At 39.5% G+C, this 20,805-nt stretch overlaps 3 protein-coding genes across 7 annotated transcripts in view; 1 reads left to right on the forward strand and 2 right to left on the reverse strand.

Moving 5' to 3' along the window:
- actmap (actin maturation protease) overlaps nucleotides 1-5,509 on the forward strand; it is a 24,843-nt gene extending 19,334 nt beyond the window's left edge. For all 4 annotated transcript variants that reach the window (XM_057837994.1, XM_057837991.1, XM_057837992.1 and 1 more), the window contains exons 6-7: nucleotides 1,037-1,107; nucleotides 1,181-5,509. In XM_057837994.1, coding sequence (XP_057693977.1) covers nucleotides 1,037-1,107; nucleotides 1,181-1,560 — 451 coding nt within the window. In that variant the 3' untranslated portion in view covers nucleotides 1,561-5,509. The remainder of the gene's footprint in view (nucleotides 1-1,036; nucleotides 1,108-1,180) is intronic.
- Nucleotides 1-14,419, reverse strand: part of si:dkey-77f5.3 (uncharacterized protein LOC326903 homolog) — a 95,391-nt gene extending 80,972 nt beyond the window's left edge. The window contains exon 1 of the mRNA XM_057837995.1: nucleotides 11,919-14,419. Within this exon, the coding sequence (XP_057693978.1) occupies nucleotides 12,907-13,857 (951 nt within the window). The 5' untranslated portion in view covers nucleotides 13,858-14,419 and the 3' untranslated portion in view covers nucleotides 11,919-12,906. The remainder of the gene's footprint in view (nucleotides 1-11,918) is intronic.
- The window catches only part of itpkcb (inositol-trisphosphate 3-kinase Cb), a 40,392-nt gene continuing 23,746 nt past the window's right edge, over nucleotides 4,160-20,805 (reverse strand). For both annotated transcript variants that reach the window (XM_057837988.1, XM_057837989.1), the window contains exons 4-9: nucleotides 17,614-17,713; nucleotides 14,903-15,116; nucleotides 14,618-14,822; nucleotides 14,426-14,527; nucleotides 7,989-8,060; nucleotides 4,160-5,388 (exon numbers count right to left, since the gene is read on the reverse strand). In XM_057837988.1, coding sequence (XP_057693971.1) covers nucleotides 5,179-5,388; nucleotides 7,989-8,060; nucleotides 14,426-14,527; nucleotides 14,618-14,822; nucleotides 14,903-15,116; nucleotides 17,614-17,713 — 903 coding nt within the window. In that variant the 3' untranslated portion in view covers nucleotides 4,160-5,178. The remainder of the gene's footprint in view (nucleotides 5,389-7,988; nucleotides 8,061-14,425; nucleotides 14,528-14,617; nucleotides 14,823-14,902; nucleotides 15,117-17,613; nucleotides 17,714-20,805) is intronic.

Genomic DNA, 20,805 nt, shown 5'->3' on the forward strand with positions numbered 1-20,805 from the left:
TGGCTTGACCTGGGGAATGCAGCACCTGTAGCCCATTTCCAGCACACGCCTGTGCACGGTGTCTCTGGATGTTTCTACTCCAGACTCAGTCAACTGTTTCTGCAGGTCCCCTAAGGTCTGGAATCGGCCCTTCTCCACAATCTTTCTCAGGGTGAGGTCACCTCTTCTGGTTGTGCAGCGTTTCCTGCCACACCTTTTCCTTCCCACAGTCTTCCCACTGAGATGCCTTGATACAGTACTCTGGGAACAGCCTATTGGCTCAGAAATTTATTTCCATGTCTTAGCCTCTTGCTTGAGGGTGGCAATGATGGCCTTGTGCACAGCAGTCAGGTCGGCAGTCTTGCCCATGATTGCGATTTTGAGTAGTGAACCAGGCTGGGAGTTTTAAATGCCTCAGGAATCTTTCACAGGGGTTTTGAGTTAATTCGTTGATTCAGATTATTAGGTTAGTAGCTTCTTAAGAGTACCTTTTCATGATATGCACATTTTTTGAGATCGGGAATTTTTTTTTTTTTTTTTTTACTTTTTTGCCAAAATCATCAATATTAAAACAATAAAAGGCTTGAATTACTTCAGTTGTGTGTAATGAATCTAAAATATATGAAAATCTAATGTTTATCAGTACATTACAGAGAATGAACTTTATCACAATATGCAATTTTTTTCAGAAGGACCAGTATATTAAAGACAAACCTAAAAATTGAAGCATAAATAATGCTCTTTATTTATAATTTATAAGATTTGTGTCTGAAAGTGTGCATTTGCATCTCAAGGACCGTATGATACCTTCATTTATGATTCATTTATTACAATAACCACCAAAACAAGCAGAACAAGGACTATTCTGCAAATTGTGCCTTTTATTTCTTGTGCTTGATTCTTTTTATGTTATCATGGTGGCACACATGTTCCATTAGAGGAAGTATTATCAATCTTGTTTAATGCATTGGGGTATCATTGTGGAGTGGATTCCTGTTACTTACCTTTGAAGAAAATTTATAACAAGTAACTATCTACCTTGACATTGAGCATCCAGATATGATGAAGACTACAACCATGAGCCATGCCAACGTAGTGGACACAAAGCACACTGGGCTGTTGCGTCGGGTAAGACATGGAAGCTTAAACGATGTACTGTACGCTCATGTGTAGTGGTTATAATTCAATCGCAATATGCCAGGTGTTCTTCTGGGTATGGACCAGGGTGACCCGGGCACAGATATCACCCAACCCGACCCCACTCTGCCATGGATTCACCTGCTCCAAGATTTTAGCTCACCTTCAACATGTCCCTCTGCAGACAACTCTCATCTCAAAGAGGTTTATATCTTGGCAAAGCAGGGGAAGAGTTTACGCTACCAGTTGTGGAACCTGGACGATGTCATCCGTAGCAACGAGCAGCTCAGGGCGTTGGACCCGCAGAGATGCGGGGATGGAACAATGTATGTGCTTCCTCAAGGAGGGGTGGAAGCTGGGCTGGCTGGACAGGCTGTTTTGCTGCATGTAAGGACACTGTGTGATAGTAAAGCACATAAAATGGACTTGAATTCTCTGCAATGATAGTGTTTGTTTATAATGTGGCAAAAATACTTCATGGTTCTAACCTCATAAGTACAGTATATCACAAAAGTGAGTAGACCACCCGCATTTCTGACGATTTTTAAGTATATCTTTTCATGGGACGACATTGACAAAATGACATTTTGACACAATGAAAAGTAGTCTGTGTGCAGCTTATATAATTTATTTTCCCCTCAAAATATAGTCATTAATATCTAAACCCCTGGCAACAAAAGTGAGTCCACAGCATGGGAACTACGTACATCCCTAAATGTCCAAATTGAGTACTGCTTGTCATTTTCCCCCCAAAAATGTCATGTGACTCATTACAGGAGTGCTGTCAGGATTGCTGCAGATTGAAGTTGGGGGGGGGGGGGGTGTCATTCCCACCACCATGCTTGACTTAAGCCATGACACACTTATCTTTGTACTCCTCACCTGGTCGCCGCCACACACGGTTGAGACCACCATCCCGATCGTTTTAGTTTGAGTATCTGCCGATCCCGATATTTCCCGATCCGATTGCTTTTTTTTGCTCCCGATTCAATTCCAGTCATTCCCGATAATTTTTTCCGATCATATACATTTTGGCAATGCTTTAAGAAAAAAATTAGTGAAACTCGGACGAATATATACATTCAACATACAGTACATGAGTACAGTATTTGTTTATTATGACAATAAATCCTCAAGATGGCATTTACATTATTAACATTCTTTCTGTAAGAGGGATCCACGGATAGAAAGACTTGTGACTTTGTATATGGAGACTAAATATTGCCATCTAGTGTATTTGTTGAGCTTTCAGTAAATGATACTATAGCCATGCCCAAATGCATGATGGGAAGTGAAACCATGACTGTGCGTAGTGCTACCAATTGATATATCTTCTCTGTGTTGGGAAATAACATAAGGTGTTAAGAAAAAGATCAGTTGCTACCTTGCTTCCCCACATTGCTTCCCATGATATTTCTAATCGTAGGGAGAGGGATTGTAAGGCTTTAGCCAATTAAAAAAAGGTTCCAAAGGCTGTCAAAATTCACTTTACTCATTCTACGCAGCCTTTTATCTCTCTATATAGGTAAAACGGCGCCATTACAAATTGAGCGCGACAATGCGTAAGTAGGTCGTGCAGCGCATGCATTAATTGCGTTAAATATTTTAACGTGATACATTAAAAAAAAAAAAAATTACCGCTGTTATCGGGATAAATTTGATAACCCTACCTTAAGCCTAAAGACTCTGGATGAGTGTAACATTATGTCTGTAACGTTAAATACAATTAGAAAACGATTTAATTAAAAGATATATATATTAGGACTGTCAAACGATTAAAATTTTTAATCGAGTTAATTACAGCTTAAAAATTAATTTATCGCAATTCAAACCATCTATAAAATATGCCATATTTTTCTGTAAATTATATATATATTCTGATAAGACACAAGATGGATATATACATTCAACATACGGTACATAAGGACTGTAGTGGGCATTTCACTCTACTATCATTTTAATCTGTCTATGCTGTCCTCACTCCGAAGCGTCTACTTTTTCCAAAGCTAGACAGCTAGTGAGTGACGCCTTAACAATCAGACTTCTTCCTTTTTCATCTAATTTATTAATAAAATGGCCTCAAACCACTGTCCTCTTTAGACCGTAGTGAAACTACAAAAAAAAGTACACAAGCATTGCATTAGCAACAACGTTAGCTTAGCACGCTATACAGGTTGACTAAACATAAACAAAAAGCGTCTCATACAAAAAATAGAACATTTCGCTTACTAACATAATATGTACATTCTTTACAACAACCATACTTACGGACAAATCTTGTCCAAGGATCATATAAGCACAACATTACAACGTAGGCGTCAGCCCGAGACGTCGTGCAGCCATATTGAACTGGCAAGAAAGCAATAGACCATGTCGCAAAGCGACCACAAGAGTTCGCTGTTAGCACAAAAAACCTTGCTGTAAAACTTACCAAAAGGCAGAATACTGTCTGAGCGGGACATGTGCGTTAATTGCGTCAAATATTTTAACGTGATTAATTAAAAAAAATTAATTACCGCGCGTTAACGCGATAATTTTGACAGCCCTAATATATATTAAAAAAAGGCATGGCCGATATTTTTTTTGCCGATACCGATACCCGATCGATCAGCATCCCGGTCGATCGGGACATCTCTAGTTTAGATATTAATGGCTATATTTTGAGTTATTTTGAGGAGAAAATAAATGAACTCGAGTATGTAAGCTGCACACAGACTACTTTTCATTGTGTCAAAGTCATTTTGTCAGTGTTGTCCCATGAAAAGATGTTCTTAAATGTCTGCAGAAATGCGAGGGGTGTACTCACTTTTGTGATACTGTAACTTCCTCTTTGGCCTGGGTTTAGCCAACCGCAGTCTAGACGCATTTTAGCAATAAATTAACCTAATCTTGTCCTTTTTACGTTCACCATGTGATGCCTGGCAGTATTCAGGAAGATATTGTCTCCAGATTGCTGCATATCAGATTTTTTTCTCTTGCTATGTATGAATTTCAATGGTTGGTCAAGTACATGAGAAAGAAAGGGGGGGGGGACATTCTCTGCTAAGTCTTATTTCCAGTTTATTGCAATCCGTTACCTTGATGGCAAAGACAATTCCATTATCAAATGTAACCTGTTATTGCAGTTAAACTCCACTCAAAAATACACTTGTGCTTACAGAGTATAAACCAAGGTAAATCCAGAGTAAATCCAGTTTCCTCATACTAGAAAGCACCCGGTCAGGAGGAGGTTAGAAAAACAAGAACATGATAACGGTTTGACATGCATGGAAGAAGAAGTATAATACTTTGTAAACAAGTCATTATTGACTTTAGCGAGATGACTGATTTGCTGTGTGGACTTTTAACACACACAAAAACACAAGGTCATTTAATGTAGCACGTCAATCAAACTTTTTCACCATGTGTTACGCTATTGCCATTACTTCCTGTTTACAGTAAACTCATCGTCCAGTTAAAAGGTTAGATGATACAAAATGGTGAAAATTGACATAAGTGGTCACTTATTCACCAAGTTCCAGTTTTAAAATGGTCCTTAAAACTTTTGTATAGCTCTAATATTGCTTTAAACATCACATTTCTTTAGGATGTGCATGTGTTACCCAACTACTGTATCAAAAAAAGAGGCACGGCCCGTCTTGATCGATGGCTTTCATAAGGATGCTTAGTGCAACAAGTTCCAAACAAACGTAGTTGATGTTTGTATTTAGAAGGGGAAAAAATGTATTCATCACTGTTTTATAAAGAGGGTGCAAGAAAAATAGAAGGAATGGTCTTTCTTTTAAAAATGTAGGCACATAATATGAACAAGGAAGGTAAAAGCCAGAAAAAAAATTAAATAAACTTGTATTTACACTAGTCAGTTGACACATGGTTGAAAAACCAGTGTTTTAGTGTTGCTGCGTATTGAAACGCAAAATGAAACAAGGCAAAATAACCCTTGGGGAGGCGTAAGGGCTTGAATCCACTTAGATGAAAAAGTCCTATCTTGCTTTAAGTGGAGTGAGTCCGTAATCTCCGATTCTTCCAGTTTTTCTGTCAAGATGTCTCAACGTCTTCTGCTCACGAGGCCTGAGGAAGCATGGATCCCAAGATGTCTATGAGGTTGTCCAATCCCCACAAGTAGCCGTCCTCCTGGTTGCCCTCTACCCAGGGGGTCCGGTGGTCCAGGGTTTTGTGGGCGGGCAGGGGCACAGTCTTTCCGAAGTCGATCATCCACACGCGGGCCTTTCCCGAGGAGTCGTGCACAAACAGCAGAGAGCTGCCTACCACCTGCAAATAAAAAGTATTTACACTCTGCACGTGAAATAATTACATCACATTCATGGTCACAGAATAAATTACAGTGGGGCAAATAAGGATTGAGTCAACCACCCATTGTGCAAGTTCTCCTACTTGAAAAGATTAGAGAGGCCTGTAATTGTCAACATGGGTAAACCTCACCCATGAGAGACAGAATGTGGAAAAAAAACAGCAAATCACATTGTTTGATTATTAAAGAATTTATTTCCAAATTAGAGTGGAAAATAAGTATTTGGTCACCTACAAACAAGCAAGATTTCTGGCTGTCAAAGAGGTCTAACTTCTAATGAGGTCTAACGAGGCTCTACTGGTTACCTGTATTAATGGCACCTGTTTTAACTCATTATCGGTACAAAAGACAGCTGTCCACAACCTCAGTCAGTCACACACCAAACTCTATGGCCAAGAACAAAGAGCTGTCGAAGGACACCAGAGACAAAATTGTAGACCTGCACCAGGTGTAAAGAAATCAACTGTGGGAGCAATTATTAGAAAATGGAAGACATACAAGACCACTGATAATCTCCCTCGATCTGGGGCTCCATGCAAGATTTCACCCCGTAGTGTCAAAATGATAGCAAGAACGGTAAGCAAAATTCCCAGAACCACACGGGGGTACCTAGTGAATGACCTACAGAAACAAAGGCTACTATCAGTAACACAACGCACCGCCAGGGACTCAAATCCTGCTCGTCCCTCTGCTGAAGCCAGTACACGTCTGGGCCCGTCTGCGGTTTGCTAAACAGCATTGGGATGATCCAGAAGAGGACTGCGAGAATACGTTATGGTCAGATGAAACCAAAATAGAACGTTTTGGTAGAAACTAGGGTTGTTCCGATCATGTTTTTTTGCTCCTGATCATTTTAGTTTGAGTATCTGCCGATCCCGCTATTTCCCGATCCGATTGCTTTTTTTTTTTTTTTGCTCCCGATTCAATTCCAATCATTCCCGATAATTTTTCCCGATCATATACATTTTGGCAATGCATTAAGAAAAAAAATGAATAAAACTCGGACGAGTATATACATTCAACATACAGTACATAAGTACTGTATTTGTTTATCATGACAATAAATCCTCAAGATGGCATTTACATTATTAACATTCTTTCTGTGAGAGGGATCCACGGATAGAAAGACTTGTGACTGTATATTGTGACTAAATATTGCCATCTAGTGTATTTGTTAAGCTTTCAGTAAATGATACTGTGGCCATCCCAAATGCATGATGGGAAGTGGAACCATGACTGTGCGCCGTGCTATTAATTGATATATCTTCTCTGCGTTGGGAAATAACTTAAGGTGTTAAGACAAAGATCAATTGACACCTTGCTTTCCCACATTACTACCCATGTTTTCTAATCATAGGGAGAAGGCTTGCAAGGCTTTAGCTAATGAAAAGAAGTCTCCGAAGGCTGTCAAAATTCCCTCTACTTGTTTTGCGCTGCCTTTTATCTCTATATGGGTAAAACGGCGTCATTACAGATTGAGCGCGACAATGAGTGAGGGATTAGTGCAGCGCATCCATTGATTGCGTTAAATATTTTAACGTGACACATTTTTTAACAAATTAACTGCCGCCATTACCGGGATATTTTTAATAACCCTACCTTAAGCCTAAAGTAAAGACACTGGATGAGTGTTAACATATTATGTCTGTAACGTTAAATACAGCTAGAAAACGATTTAATAAAAAAAATATATATATATATATATTAAAAAGGCATGGCCGATATTTTTTTGCCGATTCCGAAACTTTGAAAATGACGTGATCGGACCCGAGCGATCAGGACGCCGATCGATCAGGTCATCTCAAGTAGAAACACAGGTTCTCGTGTTTGGAGGAGGAAGAATACTGAATTGCATCCGAAGAACACCATACCCACTGTGAAGCATGGGGGTGGAAACATCATGCTTTGGGGCTGTTTTTCTGCAAAGGGACCAGGACGACTGATCTGTGTAAAGGAAAGAATGAATAGGGCCACATATCGAGAGATTTTGAGTGAAAATGTCCTTCCATCAGGAAGGGCATTGAAGATTAGACGTGGCTGGGTCTTTCAGCATGACAATGATTCCAAACACACAGCCAGGGCAACAAAGGAGTGGCTTCGTAAGAAGCATTACAAGGTCCTGGAGTGGCCTAGCCAGTCTCCAGATCTTAACTCCATAGAAAATCTGTGGAGGGAGTTGAAAGCAGTGTTGCCTAATGGCAGCCCCAAAACATCACTGCATGGAGGATACCAGCAACAGTGTGTGAAAAGCTTGTGAAGAGATACAGAAAACGTTTGGCCTCCGTTATTTCCAACAAAGGTTACATAAAAAAAGTATTGAGATGAACTTTTAGTATTGACCAAATACTTATTTTCCACCATGATTTGCAAATAAATTCTTTAAAAATCAAACAATGTGATTTCTGTTTTTTTCCCCCTTATTCTGTCTCTCATGCTTGAAGTTTACCCATTTTGACAATTACAGGCCTCTCTAATATTTTCAAGTGGGAGAACTTGCACAATTAGTGGTTGGCTAAATACTTATTTGCCCCACTGTATATATATTATGTTAATATGTTACCTCGTGCGTCTTGAAGAAATGAGATTGCTCCAGAACTGACCGCAGCTCCTCCAAACGTTCCAGATACAGCTTCTAAATGTTAGGAAAAAGAACAAAATGGAGTCAATTTTTTCCCCAATCGGTCTTAAAATATTGGGAATAGCAAAAATGTAGTCATTAGGAATGTAATGATGCATCGTACAGTGTTGGCAAATATGGACATGTTTCCGAGGTACTTTTTGCATTTCTGCTCGCGACTTCAGTTTTACACTTTCTCTCACCAAAACAACAGTGGAGCTGGAGTGGCATTACTCATCAAAATCCCTCAAAAATGATCATTTGGAAATGCCGCATCCATCTGCCATCATCATGACATGGGAGGACAACATGAAGAAATGGCTAAGAGTGACCACAACCAAACTAGTTTTGTATTTTATTGATTTAATGGCAGTGGATGGAAACGCAATCAGGGACCTGAAAAGCTCCGAAGCATCCAGTTTAATGCTTCCCAATACATGAACATGGGACTTTTGTGTTCATGAAGGCATATGTGGAACCAAGACAGCGCCTCCACAAAGCAAAACAGGTACAATTACTTTTAATTTGACTACAATTCTGTGTTGCTTCACAGCTGAAACATCATTAGCTTTGCATTAGCTTTAACAACAAAGAAAGGGAAAACAAACACTTATCTAGAACAAGTCATACACAGGGTGTTTACCACAAATGTACAATTTCAAGTGTTACAGGTTTTTGTTTGTTTCTTTACAGGTGGCAGCAATCAAAAAGAATGACATACTATTTGTGGTTATAAATCATAACACCATAATTATAATGTAACCAGGTGGAAAGTACGTTGTAGTATTTCCTTGTAACAACAAAATCTGTGTGAGCCCTTCTGGATTCGGCAACTGTAATAGTTGTAATTTCGCATCATTTTGGTCACTCAAGTGGCCGACGTATCAATCTACACCCCATGTTAACACAGGCTGCACAGATTGTCAGAATTTTGTCCACGAACGATCAAAGAAGTAATAAGAACAAACATGTAATCTTTTAGGTGGATCCTTTAGTGTTAAATCTGTAAGCAAAATCCTAAATCTGCTGCTGCTTTCGATTTAAGGCGTATGCCGAGGTAAATCCACACTGGCGGTTTGAAACTGAACGCTGTTCAATACATTCCACTTCCAATCATATATATCGGCGCTTTCAGGAGTTCACACAACCAAGCACAGCAAGTCCCGGAGTTTCAACTACGACTACTGAATCAATTTTTGGAGATTCCGTGGGTTCCCCTGGTTTGATTTGGCAGTTTAATACTTTGTCTACTTCGACCTCAATTCATGGTGTTCTGTCTAAACCGGAAGTCCATCGCAGAAAACAGGCATGAAAATGGGTCAGGGGTTAAATGGGTGAGAAGGGTGTGGAGGAAATATGTTCCAGTAGGGCTGTCCCAAACGAGTAATTTTCTCCCGATTAGTCAGCAATTAGTCAACTAATCCCCCCCCCCACAAAACTATTTTGGAACACTTAAATTCTTTATTAAAGTACAAATAAACATGTAAATAACAATAATTAATCACACATGAACACTGAGGTCAAATGCTGATAGTAGGCCTGAACGATATTGGAAAAAAACTATCACTGCAATTTTTGGGGAGTTTGCGATATAATATTGCGATATTAAAACGAGAAATTTTTCACCAAATAACTTGAATAGCTCCGTTCGGGATAGCTGCACTGTTGACGAAGAAAAACAGTTTGGTCGTGCTGCCTAGCAAGAGGGAGAGTGAGACACTGTGGTGCTGTATAAGCATGAAGCAGAAAAACATGAATGCATGTTGTTTTTAAATTCCGATGCTCTGAAAAATGGCGCCATCGGCCCTAATTTTTATAACTCAGTTTAATCCAGGATCTGCACACTTGCTGCGTTCATCAAGTAAAACAAAAGTTTAAATGTTGAAAAAAAGGGAAAAAAATTGCACGTCCTGCAATGTGACTATTGCGCCTGCGCTAGGGGTGTAGCGGTAAACAAAAATCTCTGTTCGGTACGTACCTCGGTTTGAGGTCACGGTTCGGTTCATTTTCGGTACAGTAAGAAAACAAAATGCAAAATATAAATGTGCTAGTTGTTTATTACACACCTTTGTGCTTTCAACAATAGGAACATTAGCCTATACAAAGCTAGAATTCTGCTCAAAAAGTAGCGGGTATTTAAAGATAATCCAAAAACAATTTGCCTTTCAGACCCCGCGTATTGGTCAGCTTTCTTTCTGAAAGAAAGAAGAAAAAAGTCCTGTGCTAAAGAGACAAGCAATCCCAATGACAAAGATTTTATCATGTATTTTACAAATGAAATGCCTCAATGAATCATTTTTTTCCCTAATGTACGGTTTTCAAAAGCTTTATTGGTGGATTTTCTCAAGTTAAAGCGCCACACAGAAATTAATAAATTCAATTGTGTAAGCAAGATCTGTGTATTATTCTTATTTAATTACAGGTGTTTTAGTTAATTTCTATTTATTCTATCTAAATGGGCTATTATTTATTTTATTATGTGTTTATATTTTACAAATGTGACGTAGTATTCATTTATATTGTATATTTCATGTTGTATAACTTTACTTCCTATGTGAATATTAGTTCCTACTTGTTTTGTTGTGGTAGGAGGTTTTGTATTGAACACGGGGCCGTGTTGGTTATTATTATAGCAGAGAAGACGGCAGTAAATCAACAAAGACAAGTCAACTGTGCCCCGATCTACCACTCAAGAGATCTGAGGGACTCAAAAAGTAGGTTACGATTGCATATTAGTTTGAAAATCGACCGGATCCACCGTATTTTTACACGAGTGACTTCCGGTCTGCCCGATCCTAGCTACCGGTAGTAGTATTGACGCAGGAGGGTCGTGTCTCGCGTTAAACGATAAACTCTGCCGTTCTTTTCGCGTGCATCGTGTTGAGCCGCTTCTAGGACGCGTCTAACACGCGGCCGCACTGCAACTGGTGTGCATTGGCTGATTGTCTTTAACGCCCGCGTTTCACTGCGTTCTCGCGGCGGCCACGTTGTCGCGCTGTTGACATTTCTGGGTTATACTGTCCTACCGTGTTGGTCCTCATTATATTAGAAAAGACGGCGTAAATATAATCTACACAAAGAAACTAACCCAATCGATTCACAGCATTGAAAAGTAAGGGTTACATTACGTCAGAAACTCGTTCGGTACGCCTCCGTTCCGAACCGAGCACCACGTAGCGAAACGGTTCAATACAAATACATGTACCGTTACACCCTTAGCATGCGCATATTGCGATGGCGATGTTCAAACGATACAGTATATTGTGCAGGCTTAGCTGATAGCACTTACTAGTGCGAAAGAATAGAATGTAAACAGATTCAGAACACTGACTTCGCCTTTCCAACAATTTTCAAAACATTTCTTATAAAAAAAAATGTCTAGCATTATAGTATACTACTATATATAATAGTATTATAATAATTACAAAATTAATTGCCAATCATATTTTTTTAAAAGGGTGTCATTTTAAAGTTATTCTTAGTGTAAAATCTGAATTCTGTAGTATTATAGTATTAACATTGTTATAGTATAAATTCTGAAGTATGTGGGATTAACTCCAGAAATCGTTCTTTATATGACAAACCTGACATGCTTTTATTTTGAAATGTTCAACGGAAGTACGTTCGCTAAACCACTAACAACTTTACACTCCGCAAAACGCACTTTTCGTCATTGCTTGTGGTGTCACTAATAGATTTTTTTTTTTTTTTTTCATTTTTTCGTTTGCAAATGCTGTTAACCAGCGATTTTTCATGTTTGAAGTGTCACCTTTAAACCGCAAGTTTGCGTTTATGAAAACACTGCCAATGTTTTATAGCAGGTTAAAGTAAGTTGTCTTTTTTCCCCATTAGTCTCAGTGTAGCAATGCTAACGTTTACAGTGTTTAATATAGATGTGTTTCCTTATTTTGTATGTGTGAACTGTAATTCTACGGCGTGTTGTTGACCAATAAAAATCTGGACACAACAATAGGAGTCTCGTATGTCATCTACACGCACGCACAAATATATGCACGCACGCCGTGATAAAACGCAGCCATGAAAATTACCGCCCTCATTTTTATTTACCGTGCGATAAATGGACTCACTGCATATCGCGACAGGCTTAGCAACTTCAATAAAACATGTAGTTAGTTAGTTAGATGGACTTACGACCCCACCCCTTCACTAAAAATTTTCTCCTCGGATCTACACAATTCACGTAGGTCACCCTTTTTGACTTCAAAACGGCGAATTTCGCCGACAGGTGAGTGATTTTCATGCCTGAGAAAATGTCATAGATGGCGCCGCCCATGTTTCGCTCAGGAAACTTGTCTATACGGTATATGTGTCCAACGAGCCAATCAAATTGGTCGAAACGCAAAACATCAATGAACAATTTCATCTTTTAGTTATGTCGGCATGTGAAAAAGAATGGTTTTCCTTCAAATGTCTGAAATGTTTCAGCAAAAAGTGTCAAAAACCTCTAAATTGCTGCATATTTTTATTCCTTTTTAAATGTGATTGCGTTATACATGTACATAACATGGCAACAAACCAATTAGAAGACCGTGAATCGAATTATTGCAGAATTTGTGATATCAGCAAGTATTGTATCTACAGTTGTGGTCAAAAGTTTACATACACTTGTGAAGAACATAATGTCATGGCTCTCTTGAGTTTCCAGTTATTTCTACAACTCTGATTTTTCTCTGATAGAGTGATTGGAACAGATACTTCTTTGTCACAAAAAACATTCATGAAGTTTGGTTCTTTTATGACTATTATGGGTGAACAGAAAAACGTGATCAAATCTGCTGGGTCAAAAATATACATACAGCAGCGCTAATATTTGGTAACATGTCCCTTGGCCATTTTCACTTCAATTAGGCGCTTTTGGTAGCCATCCACAAGCTTCTGGTTGAATCTTTGACCACTCCTCTTGACCGAATTGGTGCAGTTCAGTTAAATTTGATGGCTTTCTGACATGGACTTGTTTCTTCAGCATTGTCCACAAGTTCTCAATGGGGTTTAAGTCAGGACTTTGGGAAGGCCATTCGAAAAGCTTAATTCTAGCCTGATTTAGCCATTCCATTACCACTTTTGATGTGTGTTTGGGGTCATTGTCCTGTTGGAACACCCAACTGCGACCAAGACCCAATCTTCGGGCTGATGACGTTAGGTTATCTTGAAGAATTTGAAGGTAATCCTCCTTCTTCATTATCTCATTTACTCTCTGTAAAGCGCCAGTTCCATTGGAAGCAAAACAGCCCCACAGCATAATACTACCACCACCGTGCTTGACGGTAGGCATGGTGTACTTGGGGTTAAAGGCCTCACCTTTTCTCCTCCAAACATATTGCTGGGCATTGTGGCCAAACAGCTTGATTTTTGTTTCGTCTGACCACAGAACTTTCCTCCAGAAGGTCTTATCTTTGTCCATGTGATCAGCAGCAAACTTCAGTCGAGCCTTAAGGTGCCGCTTTTGGAGCAAGGGCTTCCTTCTTGCACGGCAGCCTCTCAGTCCATGGAGATGCAAAACACGCTTGACTGTGGACACTGACACCTGTGTTCCAGCAGCTTCTAATTCTTGGCAGATCTGCTTTTTGGTGATTCTCGGTTGAATCTTCACCCTCCTGACCAATTTTCTCTCAGCAGCAGGTGATAGCTTGCGTTTTCTTCCTGATCGTGGCAGTGACAAAACAGTGCCATTCACTTTATACTTACAAACAATTGTTTGCACTGTTGCTCTTGGGACCTGCAGCTGCTTTGAAATGGCTCCAAGTGACTTTCCTGACTTGTTCAAGTCAATGATTCGCTTTTTCAGATCCATGTATGTATATTTTTGACCCAGCAGATTTGATCACTTTTTCTGTTCACCCATAACTAAATCATAAAAGAACCAAACTTCATGAATGTTTTTTGTGACATAGAAGTATCTGTTCCAATCACTCTATCAGAGAAAAATCAAGAGTTGTAGAAATAACTGGAAACTCAAGAGAGCCATGACACTATGTTCTTCACAAGTGTATGTAAACTTTTGACCACAACTGTATGTCAAAAGAATCGATATCGTAGCGTCATCAACTGGTGACATTGATCACCGTCAATGGGAGTCAATGAGTTAAGACAAGTTGCGGACAGCTAAGCTTACAACAGATGAGTTCACTTGACGTTATTTTGATGAGGAAACTTGTTTTTGGGAGTCAGAGGACTGTGTTGAAATGAAGAGGAAATGCTTTTGCAATTGGCCAAGGCGTAAATATGCCAGAAGTAACAAATTTTAGCAAGTGTAATATAATTCTTTCTCCTTGTAGCATTTTGTTACTGCAGAAAAGTGTTTTAAGTCCAACAGTGCTAATAGTGTGCCTCTTTTAAATTAAAAGTGACTGAAAACCCACCAGGGTCTGAGTGTTTCCATCCACAAAGTCCTCCAAAGCCTGCATCACTTGCTCCTTGAGCTTGGTGGTCTTAAAATTCGTGTTGCACGTGCCATCTGCTTTCTGCAGAAGCAAACAAACACCAATGAGGGTTGTCGTCACGTGAACAAAAGGAATGTGAATATTTTCAGGATGCAGTGTGACAGAACAGACCTTAATACCCTCGATCCGGAAACCCATTGTTGCAGTGGAGCTGAGAGTCTCCCTCCACTGCATGTATCGGGGCTTGAGCACCCCCTGTTGGGCCTTCTCCTCCTCAGTAGGGGCCCCAGGGTCCACGGCTACCATCTTGTCATACATGTCTTTCCGCAGGCGTGGACGCTCTCTCGCTTTCATCAGCTCCTCCTCCAAGTAGGTCCTTATTGAGACGGAAAAATGAAATTTTCTGCTATCTCAAACAGGAAAAAATGCCAACATATCAATTTAGTCTCTACTCACCTGCTGCCCATTTTACAGTCCATAATGGATGGAGAGTCAAAATCCGCCAGCAGATCATCCATCAGGTTGTAATCCTGCTTGTCTCTCTGCACCACACCATAATAACCAGGCACGTATGGCTGAAGGGTGTCCTTCATCAGTTTCTCGAGGCACTGCTGCTCACACTCGCAGTAGCGCTTTAACAGGCGACCGTTCTCACCGGCCTGGAAGTTACCTGACCAAAACAAGGAGATTACATTAAAGAACACATTGTATGATGTGTATGTACGATCTTCGTGAAAGTAGTTAAAAGTATTTATAAGTGTTATTTAAGTCTGCACATCATGAATTTCTTAAGGCGTCTGATTATGGAAAAAAAGTTTAAAAACAAAAAATAGCATCCCCTACGAGCGCAGCAATTTTGTGATGTTAGTTTTACCCATGCACAATAACACTAATGGACTCGAGCACAGGCGCATATGATATTCAGGATTAAGGATCTCACGGGGAAAAGCAGGAAATCTGAAAAACTCGCATTTGATTAGCTAAAATTACCAGCATTGACAAAATGTCTACCCCCGTGACAGATGGGCACTTCCTGAAATACTGCCTTTTAATAACCTTTATCTCCTATATTCAAGGGACTATAAGGAGACTAAAGCGTAACTGCAGCTCGTGCATGGCTTGCATGCTTGAACGAGCACTAACATACAGCAATGAGCATTTGGCCCATCAAATCAGTACCAGAATTGTGAAAACAGTTCGCCGCAAGTCTTAAGTGGGTTAGAAAACTGATTTTGCCAGGTGGAGACTAGGCAGAGGCTTGATAAAATGCTAAGACCGCATTGAACAGCAAATGAACATTCGCTGCCACCCTCCCACTTCAAATGGACTGGATGTCTACTAGGAGTAAACTCAATCCAATTCACAACAGAAGCTTTTTTTCTGTTTATTAGTTGTTTTGTGGAATATCTTAGGATGATTTCCTGACCATTGCATAGATAATCGTTGTATCGCCTAAGCCTGTCGCAATACGCAGTAAGTCCATTTATCGCACGATAAATAAAAAAGAAGGCGGTAATTTTTCCGCTGCGATTAATCGCCTCGCATACACGTGCGTGCGTGCGGCAGACGTGCTGTTAAAAGTTCGGATTCCTTGTGACCAACTACGCAAAATGCATCTTCGTTCCAGGTCTGGCAAAAACTAGCGCCGGAGCCAATCGTTCCCATTATATCCTATTGTTCAACGTATACCGGCCGCGCCAGTGCTCCGGAGTGACTGCGGACCATCTACGGCGTGCCGGTGTTGTTGACGTGTGGGCGCTCCCGTCAGGAGTGACATTTCACGCGGGGCGGCTATTTTTCGGCACAACGCCGGATATTTACAACGAAGTCCGCCAAAACATTGTTACTGACTTGGCTGCTATTAACAACCTCGCTTTGACAATGAAGAGCTGAATGAAATTAAGAGCGCTGTGCTTTAAACTTGTCCTGTTTATGAAAGTCGATTGTCATATGCTGGTGTTGTGTAGTAATGAGCAGACGCGACTTCAGCGGCGCTTGCTAACTTTTTTAATGCGCGCGGCTGCGCACACACTAGATATCATGAAATAGCTAACTAGATGTATGTCCCATGCCAGTGATTATGGGACACGTAGTCCATATGCTACATCGATAAATTCTAAACTGTCATGACTGAATGGAAGTTAAGAAGGCCAAATCAATCCATACCAGTGACTATAGACAATGTTGCAAATATTGTTAGTTCAGTACGTGACACAGATGGATTCGGACCACAATTTTTTTTTTTTTTTTGCTCATGTAGTAAACCGAGCTGCTAAGAGAGCTGTAGCAATCAACAGTGTGCCCTGCCTCACTTTACAAACAGTAAAGATTGTTCTCAGCACTTTTACACAATTTTTTTTTCAGATCAGTAAGAAGTAAATAAATAACAAATATTATGCACTAAAATGCATGTTTATATGATGGCAATTGAATTTTTGCTTGTTAGCAAAAAAAAAAACGAAACAAAAAATATGATTGTCTTTTTTTTTTTTTAACAGAGGATTAAATGTATTGAATCGAAAATCGTGTCCCCCGTATCAAAAATCGTACCGAACCGTGACTTAACTGTATCGTTGCATTCCTATGGAACACCATTGCAGAAGCTATGACGGGAAAGTTTTCATTTGCCTAAATGCTTAAGTTATTAAGTGCAATTTTTTTTAAACACATTTTATTTATTCTGTTTCTGTGCGGTATCAATATTGTTGTCTTTTACTTAAGAGGCATGGTCTATTGTTTTAAGTTGTGATTTCTTAAAAAGTATTTTTGAATTTAAGAGTAAATGTTTATCGCGCTTAAATGGGTGTACTTGATCTATTAATATATACTGTATTCTCACTGTGTTATTGTAAATTGGTTTTAAAAAAAATTGAGGGGGGGCGCAATAATATTGCATATCGCAATAATTTATGAGAATAATTATTGCACACTAAAATTTGTTATCGCGACAGCCCTAGTATCGCCTTATCGTGAGATCATTGTTATCCTACGCCTTGTATCGGAAATCGTATCGTATCGTGAGGTACCAAGAGGTTCCCACTCCTAGTGGTCAATGTAAAAATTGCTCATTTTTAGAGAAGATCTGGTTTGTGTACGACCATCAGTGGCAGCCTACGTTTAAGAGTGCTCATGCCGTTGGAGAGGTCACACGTGGTTCATTAACATACCTGCGTGGCCGGCGAGCTGCACCCACGGGTAGCGCTTCTTGAAAGACACGACGAACGGGGACCAGTGCACCATGGTCTTCAACTTATGCCACGACTTATTCTGAAAGAGAAACACAACAACGTCATGGTCGATATTCAATATGACGCATTCGCTGGTCGCTCTGTCAAGCTGAGTGCAGAGGGAGGAAAAAGCATTTTAAACACACACACCTTAGTAGACATTGGTCGGAACCTCCCCTTAAGGCCAGGCGAGGCACACTGGCAAAGCCCATTCATAAAACATTTACTCAACTGCCGTAAAACAGAGCCTTACTGTCTGAAGCTCTGTTTTATCTGTGCAGCAAGGACAGTGTTCAGTATGGGCTTTGACACAGGCAACAAATTAGTGTGCGTAAGTGTATATGTGACAAATCAAAACCACAACGTGTTTGTTTTGACTTCAACAGGCCTTGCATTTTTTTTTTTTTTTTTTTTTAACCAACCTCTAAGATTAGGAGCTAATTTTGCATCATTAACCAAAACAGGCGATAGAATATGAAAGTCAAAGGCATGAATCAAGAAAACAGTTGTTTAAATTGTAGCCCAGTCGACGCCTCCCCTCCTATCCCCTCCGTGATTACATACCAGCCTATCAGCACTCTCCTTGCTTACATTCTTTCCACAGCTACTGTGTCGAAATTCCTGTCACAATAAAATAGTCGTGCGGCAATAGCCGCTGCAAAATGAAATGACACTTAATTTACCTGAAAAACAGGTTAGAATTGTTTATGACCTGCCCCATCAATTGGAACTTCAAATAATTCAAGCAATCACCTGGCTAAAGTTACACTGAGCAAAATTACAATATCTCCAAAAATTAATTCATTCGCTGCACTGGTTAAAACGGTCAACATTAAAAAAAAAACTTCATTACGTGACTTTCCATTTTTACAACATTCCAAAAGTCCACTATTTTGTATAATAAATAAATTTGTATTATTCCAACTGCCATTTTTGTCTTGCATAACGAGTCTACGTTCAGACTGCAGCTTATTATCCAAATTTTTTCCTTTAACTGACTCGAGTGAGATTTTTTTTTATGATGGTCAGATCAGACCGAGTCATGTGGAAAGTGATATTTTACAATCGGATCTACATCACTTCGGTATGCTGTTTTAAATATGACATGAGTTGATAGAATGTGATTGCGATCTGAACAGTTAAGTTCAATCGGAATTCACGCGAAATGACGTCAATTTGTTTTGCCGAGCAGCATGTGAAATGGGAGAATCAGAATCAAACATGGTGGACCGAATTACGCTAGATTTAAAGGGAACCCCGGACTTAAAGACTTGTAGGCTCTAATAAGCCACAATTGTTCTCTTTTACTAAAATATGTTATTAGAATCACATAAAATATTGCCAGAGATTTAAAAATCTATAATATTTAATACATTTTTTGACCTACGGAGGGCGCCATGTTTTTATACCTGCAATGGACGCTCGGGGTGATGACGTATATTGTCACTGTCACTGGACCAATACTACCCGCTTACTGCAATACCTTCTACGCGGCGAGACGTCCAACATACGCTCATCGGTTAAAAGCGGCGAGTATTTACTTTTTGTGTTTTTACCGAGTTTTATTTTTTTGATTGCCTCAAAATACTTTTTAGCATGTGTTTCCCTCTCATACTTTTAAGCATTGTGTTTTGTTATGGTAGCATAAAAGCAGATTGTGGATCTGTTGACCACATTAGTCACATAGTATATTTAAACCACCATTATTGGATATTACTAAGTTTAAGTATTTTTCTTTAGCATCTTTTGCCTGTATACATCTAAACAAAACAAGCTGAAACCGTATGGTAGTACTTTGGGTGTCAAATTCGCCTCTTATAGGATGTTTCGGCAGTGTAACACTTTTTGGCAGAACATTTTTTTTTCCTACTCTCGTCTCGTCTTTCCTGGTTATTTTGCTTTTGCTGTTCCTTTTGTGAAATTTCGACAGTGCTGTCATGCTCATTAGCGTTCCTCTCAGGTTCAAATTGAAAAGGTTGAACAGATGACACGTTTATGTCACTAGAGTCATACTCTGGAAGCCCGGCATCAAAACAATGTGACGTCACCGCTTGCGACGTCAACAACAATGGCAACCTACTAGTTAAATTTTACAAATTGTATAAAGATGAAAACATTAAGAGGGGTTTCAATTAAGCCTGAATGATATATCGTTTAAACATCGCCATCACGATGTGCGCATGCGCGATAGTCCGATCGCAAGGACGTGCGATAGTTTTTTTTGTCCCCCCCCCCCAAACCTACAAACCTTTGATCTGCTTCATTCGCTCGCACAGCCTCTCTCACCCCCTTACCCAGCTCTCAGTCAATGCGGCACTTGCTTATTAAAGTTAACGATGGATTTGATCTGGTCAAAGAAGCTGGGCAGCAATCTGTCAATCATCGTTTAACTTGTTAAACAGTTTCTGCAAAGAAGCGCGGGCTGGAATGAATGTGTGTGTCTGTGGGGGGAGAATGTGGAGACGTTCGAGACATGCAAAATAAACGCCAGAAGTGATTATGAGGAGTTTGTCATTTCTACATGTCACTCCAAGAGTCATCGCCATGTTAGGTAAACAGAAGCATTTAATAAAGCCAAGCATTTTTCTACTACAGTACTTTAATCTTGTTTAAAAATGATTCAGTGGGACAGTTATGTTTAAAACTGATCCTGATCATAATTATTACATTTGAAGTGCTTAAAAAGCATTTATATACATATATATATATATATATTTTTTTTTAAATCATACTTTGGGGGAAAAAGTGAGAAAAAACATGTCTTATATGTATCTCTTTCCAGTGCTAGATCTGAATAAATACATTAAGCACACACCAAAAAAATGGGAAGGGGGGGGGGTTATTATGCACTACTTCGCGGTTTTTCACTTATCGCGGCGGGTTCTGGTCCCTATTAACCGTGAAAAACGATGGAATACTGTACACTTTGGTCATGATGAGTCATCCAAAGTCGTTCCAAACAGCTATTCGAGTCATCTAGTAAAAATGTCTTTTTAAAAAAATATATTATTTTTTTAATATTGCAATATATCGCAAACCCCCAAAAAATCGCAGCAATAGTTTTTTCCAATATTGTTCAGGCCTAGTTTCATTATCAAATTATTTTAACTCACAATAACGTTGATCCTTTAA

This window comes from Corythoichthys intestinalis, chromosome 6 (assembly GCF_030265065.1).
Source record: "Corythoichthys intestinalis isolate RoL2023-P3 chromosome 6, ASM3026506v1, whole genome shotgun sequence".
Lineage (NCBI taxonomy): Eukaryota > Metazoa > Chordata > Actinopteri > Syngnathiformes > Syngnathidae > Corythoichthys > Corythoichthys intestinalis.